Below are 16,611 nucleotides of genomic sequence, written 5' to 3'. Positions count from 1 at the left end.
CTGAAGTAAAACTATATCAGATGTTCCTGCTGTGGATACTGCATGGCAATTACGTTTCGAGTACTGAGCAAAGAAAGAATTTCGATAAGCTAAACATCTTTTTGAAAGATATTTTTCTTCAGCTGATCTAAAACATTATTTTATTTCAAGATAATATTATATTTTAAATATTAATAAATGAAAATATACTTTATTTTAAACAGTCATACTAAAGAAATACTTTGCTAAGGTGTACATAATCCCCTAATCAGACAGTAACCTCTAAAATCCACCGTTGAAGTGAAATAATAGGTTTCCCTTTCATTGACGCGTTTTGTATCGTTGTCTAGACTTTCAAGATATTTTGGTAAGTTGTAATGAATGTTATTTAGTCTTTTATGTTTTGTGAAGAGATGAAGAAGGAATTCTTGAAAACAAAAGTCGTTTAAAGAAAATGCTTGTTATGCGTAATAAAATGGCGCATGCTCAAACCTTATGGGTTTCACAACGATAGTTTTAAAGCAGAAATATGAGAATATCACTGTAGATCCAGACTTGCTAACTTGCTAAAACGATTGGAGCTCGCTTTCCTTGCGAGATTTTTACAAATTCATCGATGTGTTTCAGGTACGAAGTATTTCAAGGTTTTTGTAACGGAGCGAACTTCCTCGCCAGTTCAGTCGCCATACTGTTGGTGAACTAACTACCGGACGGGCGTCGTCACCTTCATTTCTTAAACCTGCCATCATCAGCCTTAGACGGCACTTTCATGATTTTATTCAGCTGGCCTAGTGAGTATTCTCCTTTACGTAGTGGTTTTTTGTTTCTCGCCTTTGCCCCTCCTGAGACGGTGAAGGTCATTTAACATCTTACACGAGAAGGAATTTTCAGGACATATGGTTCTTCCCTACCTGGACACGACACGACCCCCCTTTCATACTCTCTTCATTTATCGATTGTGACCCACATGAGTCGCCTTTCCGGCACACACTCCCGAAATACAGGCGTTGTGGTCACCTCAGTCCATATGTCAGCCCATGCCCAGGCCATCCTAGTTTTAACATAGGCTATGTACAGTGTCTGTTGAATAACCTTACAGAGGCGAGGCTAGGCTAGACTTGCAGGGGCAGGCTGCCTGCCCCTGTGCTCTCCACAAGTAGACGTGGTTAGGCTTTTCCTGAGTGTTGAGTCAGGGGCACCCGGCCAGTTGCCTGCAAGTCTGCAAAGGGAAGGAATTGGGGGAAGAAGTGCCACGGTGATAACTGTGTTAAGGGGCCCAGATTCAGATGGTAGTCTAGGTAGGATGCGGCTGTGGTAAGGATAAGTGAGGGGGGAGTGAATTGGAGGGGACTTGGATGGGACCCGTTGAGAGTAGGTCAAGAGGGAGACGAGGTTTAGACAGTGTGAAAAAGTGAGGCCGGGGGGCGGGGGCCGCTATAGGCCATTGGAGGAAGATGCTTTCAGTAGGAATTGCTGCAGATGCACACAGGTAATTGACCTCTTAGCTTATCCCCAAAAGGGGGTAGTGCCGTCAGTGCACCTCACGCAGTGCCCTTTAGGCATTACGCGAGGTTCTCTGCGTCATTCCTTCGACCCCTAGCTGCAACCCTGTTCGTTCTTTTTACTAGACCTCCATTCATATTTTTTCTTGCGTCTAACATTCCAGCATCTCCCAACGGTTGTTTCATAGTGCATCCTGTTATACCTTCAAGACCATTTTACCTTTTACCCTGTCAGAGCTGAATGATCTCATAAGTCCCAGTGCCTGGCTTTTGGCCTCAATTTTATATTCTGTTCCATTCCTTAGTTAATGGCCAGGTTATGAGTGGGGATGCAAATGAATCCTAGCCAGGGGTAACCCCCTCTTAGGCTATACTGGAGGCTGGTGGAACTGCATCCGTAGGCTGTTAATTTAATCTGGTTAGTTGTAAACTGAGGGCTAATTCTATAGAAGATTGCTGCACAGAGATATTGTTTATTAATGGAATTGAACTAATATAGGAAAGGGTGTATGTATATGATGCAGTGGTGGTGAGGTAATTTGAGAAATTGACAGTGTTTTAGTAAAACTGAAGACTACGACCTCAGCCTGGCTCCTGCCTTTCAATGTATGGCTTATTTACTGCCTTTTCTTTGATTTCGTTTATGTTTGTCTTTATGGTAGACTATTTGCTATCTTTTGCTTATGTTTTTATGTTCATCCCCAAGGGTTTGGTACTAAGAGTGGCACCCATTTTGTATGTAAGTTGGTAGTTACAAAACCAGAGGGGGATGGTGGTAGTCTTCAGTTTTACCAATCCTTTGGTTGCCAAAAGCGCCATGGGAGCTGTGTTTAGTACCGGTCCCTTGAGGATTAACGTAAAATTAAACTTTTCTCAAAATATCTTTTCAGTATTGCATTACAGTATATATTTCCTTTTCTATATTCAATAAAAAATTTTAACGAACAATATCTCCATATGGAGCTCTTCTTAGAATTACCATACCTGTACCTAGTGGCTTTTTTTTTTTTTTTTTTTTTGTATACTAAAAGCTGGGGACATGTTTAGCACTGGTCCCCTGGGGATGAATTAAAACAAACGAAGTAAATTTCTCAAATTTATCTCTGTAAATTTCTGAAACGATCTCAGCTGTGTTGCATTAGGGTATCTACAACCTTTTCTGTATTTTTAAGTAAAAAAAATTTCATTAATAAATATCTTCATCCCTGTAATTTAAGGGAGAATTACACACTTTGGACACTACAAAGCATTAAGGGAAAAAAAGTTCCTGAAGGAAAGCAAGCACTTCTATGTGAGGAGGATAAAATTCATCATGGAATTTAACAATAAACCCAAAATAACCCACAAACAAAAAGGATGCAGCTGAACCAAAGGCACCATGACTGGAAACCAAAATGGGGTTTGTTCTTAAACAAATACATAACTGCAGTTCTTTACATGGGGATTTAGCTTGTGAATGCTAGCTGGAATGGCTGTCTTTCAGACAATGTTGTTAAGTACTGATAGGTGGGGGGAAAGCCCTGCCCACCTATCGGACTGCACTCCACTTTACTTCCGGCTACTGTTGTGTGAAGATGTCTCATTGCATCTCTGCCCGACTTGCTGTTTGATTTCAGATTATGCTTTCTGTTTTGTTGATGAAGTATATGATTATAGTTTGGAGTTCATTACCATGCAAACCCCTCAATCACTTAAGCCTACATCATGGAAGAGGAAACCACAGGTGTTTATGTGCTTTCTAGGGAAGGACAGAACATTAACTGGTTCCTTTCCTCTGTAGAAATTGACCCATTGTGTTCCTCATGCTGCAAGCATGATTGTAATCAAAGCAGCCCATGATCAGATTGCCAGGTTTTGCTTCTGAACAGTGAATGAAGTTTACCAGTAAGATGATCATCTTGGTGTCACCGGAGTGCAGTACTCCTTTGGTGACACCAAAGGTTCTCTTCTGTACCTTTCTACTTCCTGCCAATCTTCTGCCTGGTGTTACCACTCATGGGAGTGGTTTCCCCTTCACCAAGTCCTAATATTGCTTAGGTAGAGAGCCGTCAGGGGAGGAGGAAGATGACCAGCTTGGTTCCTCACCAGGAGTCTCATCGCTCAGAGGAGTTGTCCTCAGCTGGATGCTCGTTCTTGGGGCATAGGGAAGAACTCTCACCTAACCTGAATTCCCTTTCAGGTGTTGTGGAGGCCAAGGGGCTTAGGGAGTTATGATCCTCCCTAGGCATCTCAAGGGAGCTGAGTGTATTTGCTAATTGATCCCTTGTAGACTATGAAGGACCTTCAGGTAACCACTTCAACCGTGACCATGACAACTTCAATGGTCACACAGTCCACCTGCTACAGGATTGCCCCAACTTGGCAGGTAACCCCACCCATAGCATTGCTAATGTGTCCCCAGATGCTGCCCTCAGCGTCATCCCTGGGTGATGTCTTCCACCACACGCTGCTCCCTCATCCCCCCTCCTGCTGTACAAAAAGAGCGGCTCAGGGTTCCCAGGATAATGGCCTGGTTACCCAGGCTAGGCGAGAGGAGGTCCCCCACTAGTTTTCTTTACCTGTAGAGGCTTCGGCTTATGATAAGGTTGGAGAGTATTCGCAGGATGACCCCGCCAACATTCTTGCTATTAAAAATTCACTCTTTTGCTAATTTTTTTGGAGAGCAATATTTACTAATTACTGTATTATCATTTTATTTTCATGACTAAATTTGTTATTACAAGTGATTTACTAATTTTCAAATAATATCAGTGTAAACAGCAAAATCCCACAAAATCACAAAACAGCTTACCAATGTTCTCTCTCTCTCTCTCTCTCTCTCTCTCTCTCTTTTGTAATTTGTTTTTTGTTTTAGTGTAGGTAAGTGTTATATACAGAATTTTTTTTTATTTTTTCTGATTTACTGAAGCGTACTTCATTACAAGTTTAGGCAGTCCCCTGTTAACGGCGGGCTCAGTTAACAGCGATCCAGTTTTATGGCGCTTGTCCAGCAACAAAAATCGGCAATTTTCGGCACTGAAAATCACCGATTTCCGCTTATCGGCGCTGATAATTGGGTATTGACACCGATACATACCCAACAGAGGCGCCGATAACTGAAAATCGGCACTTTTCGGTGGCGATAACATCCAAAAATTGCCGATTTTCGGTTAGCCGCGATTTTCGGTTATCACACCCTCAGAAACGGAACCCTGCTGATAACTGGGGACTGCCAGTATTTTTAAATTTCGCATGCGTCTGGTGCAGGCAACAGTGTACAATCAGGCAGCATATGGTGTATGATACGTTGGCCTGAGAGGCTGGAATAGGTACATTAATTCATTGAGCCAACCTCGCTTGCTCTCGCTGTGTAGGAAGTTGAATTAGGTTGGTGTTTGTTTGTAATTTTTGTGCTTTTGTAAGTAAACTCTAAAACTCAAGTTTGTATCAGTATGTTTGCCAAACACCCAAGTGTGTCTATGACTTTGGAGCAAAAAATAAAAATTATTAACCAGCGTGCCACTGGAAAGCCAGTCATGGTAATTGCTCGTGACAAGCATCTATCTCAGTCGACAGTGTCCACCATCCTTAAAGACGAGAAACGGATAATGGATGCTATAAAGGCATCTGTTTCAGTTCATTCGATGGTTATTTCAAAGAAGCAGATAGAGCCTTTGGAAGAAATGGAGCAGTTACTGGTCACATGGATGGAGGACCAGATACAGAAGCATATGCCACTCAGTCTCTTAACCATTCAAACAAAGGCTCATGCTTTTCGATGAACTAAAGAAAAAATATAACCACAACAACACATTTGTAGCAAATGCTGGTTTCGTCGTTTCAAAAACTGCCATAATTTTCATAGTGTGAAAATTAGCATGGAAGCAGCAAGCGCTGATGCTGAAGGAGCCGCTAAATATTTATTAAGGATGCTTTACAAAAAATCGTCATTGATGAAGGGTACTGTACTTGTCGGAGCAAATCTTGAATGTCGACGAAACAGGACTCTATTGGAAATGTATGCCTCAGCAGTCCTACATCTATAAAAAAGCAACAACGATACCTGGATTTAAGGCATACAAAGATCGACAGACTCTTCTGCTTGGGGGAAATGTGGCTGGTTATAAACTTAAGCCATTCATGATTTATCACTCCAAAAATCCAAGGGCATTAAAGAGAACCGACAAGCATACACTTCCTGTGCATTACCATCATAATAAAAAAAGTATGGATGACTGCACTGCTTTATTCCAGAAGTGAAAGATATTGTAGGGAAAACAACACCCTCTTCAAAATTCTGCTGATTCTAGACAATGCTCCTGGGAACCCTCAGCACATTGGACATACTAATGAGAACATAAAACTTGTGTTTCTGCCACCAAACACTTCTCTCATACCACCCATGGATCAGGGTGCTGTGGCTACTTTCAAGGCCTATTATCTTTGGAATACGTTTGCACAGGCTGTTCAGGCTACAGATAATAAGGAGAAAGATATGAGAGCTTTCTGGAAGGAATTCAATGGTCTGAACTCCATTATGAACATTGGAAAGATGTGGAAGGAGGTAGAGAAAGAATGTATGAATGGGGTTTGGAAAAATCTGCTACAAGCGTATGTGAACTCATTTAAAGGTTTCGATAAGGATGAAGAAGAAGTTGTGGAAAATAATAAAAAGATCTTGACACTTGGGAGAATTTTAGGTTTAGAAATTGATGAAGATATCCAGGAACTTTTAGATGTAGAGCTAACGGCAGAAGATTTAATTCCACTTGCAGAAGAAAGAAAAAGAGCAGAAGAGGAAGAAGAAATTGAAGAAGAGCCAGAGCGAAAGTTTATGACAAAAGCACTGGCAGAGGTTTTTGCCTCATTTGAACATGGACTGAAACTTTTAAGGGTACACTATACCTCTGAATAGCCGATATACCTTCAAAACTTCAAAATTGAGATTTATGGAAATTTTCATTCTATAACCATCTAACATTAGCCTAGAGCGTACATTTGAACTGTCCACGGCCCTTATCTCAGCCCACGTGGTTTAAAAGGATATATACATACCCCATTTAAAGGGGCGCACGTGAGTACCGCCCCTCACACACACAGCAATACAGTTTGTTTTCCCTTTTCTTGATATTTTATATGTCTTTCTAGTGATTTCTGGAAGCTCTCTCTCCAACACTCCCTCATAGCCAACGCTGTGTGAAGACACCACGTGTGACCACGTACAAAGAGGCTTCAGTTACCCCAGAGCAAATTGTCTGATATCGAGTGATATTACTTGGATTCTCGCCATTTTTTTGTTTTGTTTCGTGCAGTTACGGAACAGTTATCACTGAAGCTTACCAGAAAGCAGAAGCTTCGAAAAATGTGGGAGACTAGAAGAGAAAACGTAAAAAATCGTAAACAACAAGCAAAGGAAGGAGCAGCCATTGTTGATGCCAACACACCGTGAGATGTCTACGCCAGCAAGCACCTCTTCTCCAACAACCCCTAATGAAAAGACGCAGCTCAAGAACAAAAAGTAAGTTACAGTTTGGTGCAACAATGCACAGGGACATCAAAGGCGATGATGAAGCTGATAGACCTGCAAGAAAATATGTATTAGTGGATGAAGAAAACTTACTTCAGTTTTTTCGTTCTGTTGTACATTGTAAATGCGGGAATAAAATGACAGTAAAAGAATGTCGAACTGAAGGCATGGCCAAGTCGTATGTGGCAAAGTGTGGTCAGTGTAATGATACTAGAGATATGAAAACCTCACAGGGCAGAGTAAAGAGAAAAAATTAATATTAGGGAGAGCGGTGGGTGACACTGGATCGAATGCTACTGCAATAAGGAAGAGGATAGACAAAAAGACTTATCTTTTTCAGTCAATGCAATTGAGAAGAAAGAAGAAATAGGAAATTCAAGAAATTGGTAGAGGAAGAGGCAAAAAGGGCAAGAGATGGAGAGACACACGGACCGGGTGTGGCACCGCAGAATTAGTTGAACACCCTTGCAACACCTGTTTGGTGAGCAGTGTCAATGAGCGGAGGGAAGGCGCTCATTGCTGGTTAAACAAAACCCTTCTGCAATGATTTGGCACTGTGATGACACCCAGCAGTGAGGCATAAAATTGCCGTTAGAAAAAAAAAAAAATAGAGAGAGAGAGAGAGATGCCGACGGCGGTGGATTTGAACACGTAATCAAAGTGACTTGGTAGCAATAATCTGTAGTAAACATTAGAATTACAAGAATATTTTTTGTCTATAGAATCATTATATGTTAAAGAATGTTGTGTGTAAGAGTAATGCCAATTATGAAATAAATAAACAAGGGATGGTGTACTGAAAATTTCAAGCATTGTTCCGACATGGTATTGAAAAGTTTAAAGCGCTATAACTCAAAACACTAGTTTTTTGGTTTCAAATATTTGCCAAAATTCCAAAAATTATTAGAGCTTCTTGAAATTGCTCACGTGAGTGCACATTGGATGTACCTTTCTTGTGTAATTTCGTTTTTTTTTTCTATATGAGTGAAAATTATTAGTACTACAAGGAATGTCATTAAGAAAAATACCATTTGTGTGATGTCACGCATGACATACTTTTATGACTTGCATATATCTGTATTTAAGATTTTAAGAAAAACTAAATTACACATCGTTTGTATGATATCTGAGTATCTACATGCAAAAAATAGGATAAATAATGAGCTGTAAGTTTGTGACGTCATAAGGCGGACGGATGGATGGAAATATCACGTTCTTATGCTCACAGAAAGTTGGCAATGGTATTATGATTGTACCCTGAAAGAATTAAGTGTAAATATTAAATTTTTTTTTTTTTTTTTTATTAATATTTTTGTGTCAGAGGTGTAGTATGCCCTTAAGTGAAATGGATGGGAACATGGAATGGTTTGCTAAAGATGAGAGAGCACATCAAGACGCTGTTGCATGTCACCGAGTCATTTATGGAGAACAAAAAAAAATGCACTATGTAACCGACGATGGAGTACCTCTCTGAGAGAACGACTCCAGTGGCATTGCCTTCTGCCACCCCTATCCCCACCCCTACCCCTTCCCAACATTTGAGCCTTGATCCCCTACATCTCTAACAACTATTTCCTTGAAACACGTGAGCTAACAGAAGAAGAAATGCTATCTGAAGAGGAGTGAGTTGATGATCCCGCGGCTTTATAATCCTCCTCCTCCTCCTGATTTTTAGTTATATGTAGCCTTGAACAGCCCGACACTGTTCACATATGCCGACAACGGACTGAATCTTGGTGAGTACCTCTTACAGTACAGTCTGGTTCTTGTTATTCAATTTATTTTTGTACTGAATGAGCATAAGTCAATCTGCATTGAACCTGCAGAATTAGCTGATATTAATAATTACTACTATACCGTAGATGTATAGAGTGTACTGTAGGCTAGGCTACTGTTTATGTGTATGATATACCATACTGTATGCTAGGCTAACTCTTATTAGTGTTATTCAGTTTCTCTTTTTACTGATTATCATAAGTCAATCTGCATTGAACCTGCAGAATTAGCTGACATTAATAATTACCGTACTGTATATGTGTAGAGTATACTGTGTAGTGTAGGCTAGGCTACCATATGTGTATAGATGGTACAGTGAACCTCCTGTATTCGCAGGGGATGCGTACCACACACCCCCGCGAATAGCTAAAATCCGCAAATACTTAAAAATCCCTCCAAAACTCTTAGAACTGTCCATTTTAATAGTTTAAATACAGGAAAAACCCTGTAAAAATGCTTATAGCTGAGTATTTTAATAGTTTTACCACAAAAAGTGCATTTATTCATGAAAATTATATGAAAATACAGTAATTAGTGAATATTTCTCAGTGAAAAATACGGCGAATGGGCGAATTTTCCGCGAATAATGGCTAGATATGTTCCACAGAGAAACCTGTGAATCATGAGAACGCGAATACGGGGGTTTACTGTACTGATTACCCTATTGTAGGGTAGGCTATATTCGAGATACGATTTTTCCAACAAACGCTTTTATTTTTATTTTATTTTTTTGGAACCTAACCCCATCGTAAATTGGGCAATACCTGTATATTCATCAAAAATTATTTCACAGTTTATGACGCATATTCTGGGGCTACAATGCCAATATGACGGAAGAAATATGGCTCCAAAATGGCAGAATACTCAAAATTTTAATTGTTTTTATGAAAAACTCAATAAAAATGCAGGTTACGTCATTTTCAGGACACCCATATGATTAAAAGTAAGGGTTTCATATGATTTGCGACAATTTTTTTGGCTTACAAGGTGGTGTAGAGCTGGAACCACTGTCGTAAACCAGGGACTGCCTGTACTATAAAGTATTTAACTCTGCTTGTGAATTCTCAGTGTTTCCCCAATCTGAAAAAAGAGTAGAAAAGGGAATGCTTCAATACTCTGAGAGAAAATGGCTGTTTGAATGTAAGGGGGGACTTGAGTTTAGTTTTCACATGTAGCTGTAAGGCATATACAGGCAATTCCTGGTTATTGGCGGCCTTGGTTATCGGTGATCCATTTTTACGGCGCTTGTCTAGTGACAACACTAACTGGATTTTTGACACCGATCTGCAGTTACTGGTGCTGATCGACGGATATCAGCTCCGATAACCAGGGATTGGCGCTATTATTGCCGATTTTCGGTTATTGTCACGCTGTCAGGAACGGAACCCCCGCCTATAACCGGGGACTGCCTGTATTTTTAAGGGTAATGTTGTAAGATGACTTTATTAAAGGATTGTAAGATGAAAGTTTAAGGTATATTTGGTATTTGAACTGTTAAAATAGGCAGTTATAAGCATTTTTAGAGGGGGTCTTTGGGGATTTTCACTTAGTGCTGGTGATTGTGGCCCCTAAACCCCGCAATTACCGGGGACCTACTGTATACAGTACACCCATTTGTGTATTGTGTGGTCGACAAATTGTATTAATAATAAAAATGAGTGTATTTAATACTTTGATTCCTAAGGGCTAGTAGTCCCAAAGAGCTTCCGCCATGGGTAGATACATACAGTAAACCCCCCGTATTTGCGGAGGATGCTTACTGCACCCCCCGCGAATAGCTAAAATCCTCAAATACTTAAAACCCCTGTAAAAACACTTAGAACTGCCTATTTTGATAGTTTAAACACAAGAAAAACCCTAAAAAAAGCTTATACCCAAGTATTTTAATAGTTTTATAACAAAAAGTGCATTTAGTCATGAAAATATGAAAATACAGTAATTAGTGAATATTTCTCTGTGAAAAATACCGTGAATGGGCGAATTTTCCACGAATAAAGGGTAGATACGTTCCACAGAGAAATCCGCGAGTAGGTGAGTCTGCAAATCGTGAGAACACGGATACGGGGGTTTTACTGTACCAGGTTGATACCGGACCACTTCTCGACCCATTCGGACATTGTCACTGCAGGTTGACGACTGCCCACAGAATGACTCTCCTGTCAGGACTTCTGTTTTTGAGAGGGTGGGTGAGCATGCTGTAATCCCTTACCTGTCCCCTCCACCTCCTTTGGGTTTTCTGGGAGCCAGGAGCCAGACAGGTCTGGGGCTCAGGATCAGGACCATTCTGGCTCCCATCCTGGGCCATCCATGGAGGCCTATGTTCCTGGGTCAGTCTTCAGATCGGACAGGATATACATCCAAGAGATTGAGAGATTGCCAGGGGGCTCTAGTGAGTGTCCCTCTCCTGCAGAGGGAGTGGCTCAGGAGGACCGGGATATGGAGGGACCTTAAGGTCCTCTGCCTCAGGACTCAGACAATCCTGAAATGCAGAGGCACTTTGTGGAGATCATTAGGATGATACATCATTTTGCTAAACTTGAGGAAGAGACTGGTTTTTCTTGCAGACTGTTCTTCTGCCATTGAATCACTCTCTGCCATAGAATCATGCTAAGGAGCCCAGAGCTTTGATCGATAGGCCTGCCATGGTCTCTTTCTGATGGGGTTCTGAACCAGGTGAATTCTGTTGTTTCTGGGCAAGAGAATTTCCTCCAGTCCAGCCGTTCATGCAAAACATTTCCTGTTCCTCTAGTTTGCCAGAGGGAATATGTTCCCTCAGAGAGCCCATTGCCAACCAAGCAGGTTGACCTGGACCAGACTCGTCTGTGCCATGTGGATTGATCTTTGGTCCCTGACAGTGGCCAAAATGACTTCATCTTTGGGCACTCTTACACCTGAGGAGGACACAGTGTCTAGGAGACTGATGTTGTCTGGAGGAGGGCTATTACCTACCTTACCCACCAGACAGTAAACCTGTGGGCAAACCTTGTGCGGAAGAGGCGAAACGTGTGCTATCTCAGTTCTCTTTGTTGGTCCAGAGTTGGCTGTGGCACTCAGAGAGGAGGTGGAGGCTATGGTGGACAGGCTTCAAATTGACGACAATGACAAGCTTGTTCACCAGGCAGTGTCTGAGACCTCCCTGACTGGAGGCCCTTGCTCTTTGGGCCACCCAAGCATTCACTCAGGTGGTGATGTTGATCTTAGTTTTGGGCTCATTCGCATGGGATACATCTTCTGAGGTACCTGGAAGCTTGGTCCTGGTGAGCTCATTGCTGCAGTTGCCTTCGGGACTGAGGTCATCTTTTCGAGTTTTGTCATGACCTGGTTGTAGTGATCAACTTTGATAAGTCAGATCTCACACCCAAGCAGAGGGTAAAGCACTGTATCTGGGGATGCTGAGAGGCATGGCAGTAGCGAGAACCTTCCCTTTAGATTCTTAAATCATCAGGTTCAAAGAGGTAGAGCAAGAGTTTCTGTGTTGACAGGAACTATACTTGCTTGGCAGTGGCAGGCTGTTCTGGGTCATTTGTTGGTATTGGAGAGTGAAGTTTTGGTCCTCAACGAGGGACGCTCTGTTCTTTCCCATTCCTCCTGTCAGAGGAAGTGAGGAGAGATGTAGTTTTGTGGATAGACGACAGGTACCTAATAAAAAAAAAAGATGCTTCTGTTTGCGGGCATATCGATGAGGGATTGGGCATACATCTGGAGGAATTGTTGGTTTCAGAGCTGTGCAGAAGTTCAAGACTGAGTGATGGGGCACTCTATGGTGTTGATGAGCAGCAATACTATGGTGGTCACATACATCGTCAAACAGGGTTGACTGGTGTCCTTTGAGTTGCACAGGTTGGTGGTGCAGATGCACCAGTGGTCAGTAGCATACTGATTATAGTAGTCAGCCAGATACATTCTTGGCTCTCAGAATGTAGTGGCAGACGAACTCGGTCGCCAGAGTCGGTGGTAGGGATGGAATGGTCCATGCACCATGACGTGGAGAGACACTCTTCGAGTCATGGGGAGACCCAAACATAAACCTGTTCATGACTTGTACAAGAAGTATTTACTGGTGTTCTGCTTAATTATGCCAGACCCATAAGCTGCGATGGAGGACACTTTCTAGTACCCATGGGACAACTTGAGGGTTATGCCTTCCCTCAGTTTTGTCTGATTCTTCTGATGATCAGCAGGATGCTGATCACCCTGAACCACAGGTTGACTCGGCTGGCTCCCAAGTGGTCACAGGCTGACTGGTATTCAGACCTGCACTCTCTGTTATCTGAGGTCCTGAGAGAGACCCCCTTTGACACAACTTGGTATGTCAGTGCACATCGAGAGGTATCACTAGGCAGTGGAAGCATGGGCATTTCATGTCTGGAGACTGTCTAGTGTCTCCTGCAAGCACATGGCGAATACACATTAGGCACTCAATGCATTAATTGTAATGTGGGTCATAAGTCCAGTGATAGATAATACCCTAGTTTTCAAATGGAAACAGCTGCTCTGCTAAAATCAGATGCAGAGCATGTAAATGTGGGTTATGCTAGAAGACTTCTAAGTAAGGAAAAGAATCATGCTAAGGCCTTGAAATCAAATATCATTAAGCAAGATAAACCAAAAATGCCAGGTAGGGCAATGAATGCAAGCATAAGTTCAGATATAAATGCTCAGCCTCCAATTCAGAGATCAGTGCCTCCAAATTTGGATATTACTCCCCGTTCCAGTGCATCTTCTAAGATGAGCAGCCCTAGGCTGTCATCTCAGGTGCTCTTTCTGCCCGATTTAGTAGAGTAACTTGGTACTCAAGAGCATGTTAATGCTCTCATAACAGAGGGAAAATACCAACACACCTCCCAAGTTTCCAATAGGAAAAGAGAGAGACCACCTTCCTTTTCCCCCTCCAGTTACGAGACATGCTGAAATACCTAGCGGTAGGTATGAAATATTGTCTGTAAACAAAGTTGGTGGATCAAAATTGCCTAATGAGATAATTCACTCAAAACCACTGTTGATATACAGCACAATCCTTGCCTGTCAGATAAGCTACATAATGTTACAAAGAGTGTAAAACCATAAAATATCTTTACTGTCATTTGAAAAATCATCAGGAAGTAGCAGTAAAATGAAAAATTCAGAATTGAGGACTTCTTTCAGAGTCCTCAAGAAAATAACCAGCATTTTCTCCTCCATCTTGCAATGGAACTGTCAAGGTCTGAGGGCTAAGAATGAAGAGCTTAAGATGCTCATTCATGAATTCTCTCCAGTTTTTATTTGTTTACAGGAAACTGTGTTGGATATTAATACTCCTTGTCCAAGGGAATACACTGCATACCGAACTGCTTATAATCCTCAAGTAGGAAGTCATGGAGGGAGTTTGGTTTGTAATTGCCATGACATTCCTCAGATATCTTTTAATCTGCAAACTCCCCTTCAAGCAGTAGCAGTGCAAGTAGAATTAATTGGAAAATATAATGTTTGTTCTCTCTACTTACCTCCCAATGATGATGTCTGCTATAATGATGTAGTAGGGTTGATTAATCAACTTCCTTAACCATTTCTTCTTGTAGGAGACATTAGCAGTAGACATCCATTGTGTAATGTTTTAGCTAAGAGAAAAGGAAATCTCATAGCATCACTTGCTGAAAACAAATACATAGGGATTCTTAACACAAGTGAGCCTACTCACTTTCATATACAAATAGGCACTTTGCCATGTATTGACCTATCTATAGCTAGTTCTAACTGCCTTATTGACTTTCATTGGAGAACATTGGAAGACTGGCATACTAATGACCATGCACCAATAATCATTAGAAATTATAGTAGTCCACCAGAGCATAGATCTCCTCACTGGTGCTTGGATAAAGCAGAATGGAATAAATTCAGGGAATTAAGTGAAATCAAAGGTGATACAGATGAGTTTAGCAGTGTTGATGATGCTTTTGATCTACTTAATGGTACTCTTCACGCTGCTGGAGTGCATTTTGTTCCTAAAACCTCTGGCTTATTCCGCTGTTGACCAGTTCCTTGGTGGTCACCTGAACTCCAGTTACTTCATTGGGCCACAAGAACTGCTCTTAACTAGATGTCGACGAAATCGAATAGAATACAACATCATAGTTTATAAAAAGTGTAGAGCATAGTTCCGGCATGCATTAAAAACAGCCCATCACCAATTCAGTAAATAAAATGACTCCGTCAGGTGTATGGAGAAAAGTCAGTAAAATAGCAGGCAAATATACTCTTAACCTTCCCCTTGTAATAAAGGCTAATGGGCAATACTTCACAAGTGCACTGGAAGTGAGTAACAAATTAGCAGACCATTTTGAAAAGGTTTCCCAGAAATCGGAAACATCTCCTGGATACCAATATTGTTCCAGGGAAAAACAAAAGCCACTTGATTTTTCATCCAATGAAGAAGAACCCTACAATGTTCCATTTAATGAGAGATACTTTGATTCTGCCTTGTCAGCATGTACAGATGCAGCCCCAGGCTCTGATGAGGTTCCATATGCAATGACAAAGCATTCAGTATGTAAGAACACTAAGCTTTTCATTGTTAGCATTATCAACAGAATTTGGCGTGATCACAGTTTCCCATCAGTTTGGGAACTAGCTTTAATTTTAGCCTTTTTAAAACCGGGAAAGGACAAATTTTTATCTGCAAGCTTACTGCACAATTGCCTTGACATCTTGTCTTTGTAAGATCACAGAAAAGATAATCAATGCAATGCTTGTTTGGGTATTAGAAAAAAAAACTATTTTATCCCCTGTGCTGTGTTGATTTAGAAAAATGCATTCTATTACTAATGTCTTGATTACTCTTGAGTCATCTGTATGTGAATTGCTTGTATCAAAGAGCATCATGTTACTATATTCTTTGACCTTGAAAAAGTTTATGACAGCATGGAGATACAGAACCCTTAAAACCATCCATCGGTCAGGACTTAGAGGAGAACTGCCATTGCTTATTAAGGCCTTTCTAACACATCAACACTTACAAGTTAGAGTTGATAATACTCTATATCAGAGAGTAAATTCCAAGAAGGGTCCTGCAAGGTAGCGTTCTTAGTATTACCCTATTTGCACTTGCTATCAATGATATATCTCTTCATATTCCTTATGATGCATTGCACACATTTTTCATTGTTGATGATCTATATAATTTGCAGGATCAAGAATAGATAAAACTCAGACAATCATGTTTTATACAAATGAAAAGTGGAAAAAAGGTGAAGATATATATTTAAAAATCAGAAAGCATAGTATACCATTTGGCCAAACAGCAATATTTTTTGGATTAGTATTCGATTCTCAGTTGAACTGGAAAGCCCACATAACATACGTAAAATCAGAATGTAAAAGAACATTAAACTAATTTTAAAAAAAACTATCGAACACTGCTTGGGGAGCTGATAGACATACCCTTACTGTGCTGTATAAAGCTACAGTCCTGAAAATGTTTGATCCTGTTCACATTAAAGGCCTTAGAATATGCTCAGGAGCCTTTAGATCATCACCAAAATCATCTTTACAAGTTGAATGTGGTGAGCTACCTCTCTCTCTCCATAGAGAGCTAGTGACAATGAAAAGTGCTCTTAGAATTCAGACCAGTGATTCTCCAACAAAAAAATTATTTGAATTAAGAGATGTGTATTTATAAATAATAATCCTCCACCTTTCCCAATTAGAGCTAGAAGATTGTTTGAGTCGCTGAATATAAATGTACAAGTGCCTTTAATAGTAAAATCACCTCCACCCTGGACAGTGAATAAGATGAGAATTTGTACACGGAAATATTTATCAAAAAGTTACTCACACACCAGAACACCATAGACAATACACAATAGAGCATGT

The 16,611-nt window shown here is 40.8% G+C and overlaps 2 protein-coding genes across 8 annotated transcripts in view; both read left to right on the top strand.

The window, feature by feature from the left end:
• The first annotated feature begins 213 nt into the window (after positions 1-213).
• Positions 214-16,611, top strand: part of eIF5 (eukaryotic translation initiation factor 5) — a 228,662-nt gene continuing 212,264 nt past the window's right edge. For 3 of the 7 annotated variants that reach the window (XM_067081265.1, XM_067081260.1, XM_067081259.1), the window contains exons 1-2: positions 214-346; positions 607-770. The gene's annotated coding sequence lies outside the window, so the exon portion shown is untranslated. Of the gene's footprint in view, positions 347-433; positions 771-16,611 lie in introns of those variants that run through there. The other 4 variants (XM_067081262.1, XM_067081266.1, XM_067081263.1 and 1 more) reach the window with 4 other exon arrangements.
• Positions 5,692-6,375, top strand: LOC136825090 (tigger transposable element-derived protein 1-like). Its single transcript, XM_067081134.1, has one exon. It carries the CDS (start codon positions 5,692-5,694, stop codon positions 6,373-6,375), a length of 684 nt encoding a protein of 227 aa, XP_066937235.1.

Source organism: Macrobrachium rosenbergii, chromosome 37, assembly GCF_040412425.1.
Source record: "Macrobrachium rosenbergii isolate ZJJX-2024 chromosome 37, ASM4041242v1, whole genome shotgun sequence".
In the NCBI taxonomy this organism is placed as follows: domain Eukaryota; kingdom Metazoa; phylum Arthropoda; class Malacostraca; order Decapoda; family Palaemonidae; genus Macrobrachium; species Macrobrachium rosenbergii.
The sequence above is the reverse complement of the archived record's forward strand: the minus strand, read 5'-3'. Positions and strand labels throughout refer to the sequence as shown.

Bases quoted from the DNA above. Each gene is read 5' to 3' on its own strand.
- LOC136825090 (XM_067081134.1), top strand. From the start codon at position 5,692: ATGACTGCACTGCTTTATTCCAGAAGTGAAAGATATTGTAGGGAAAAC.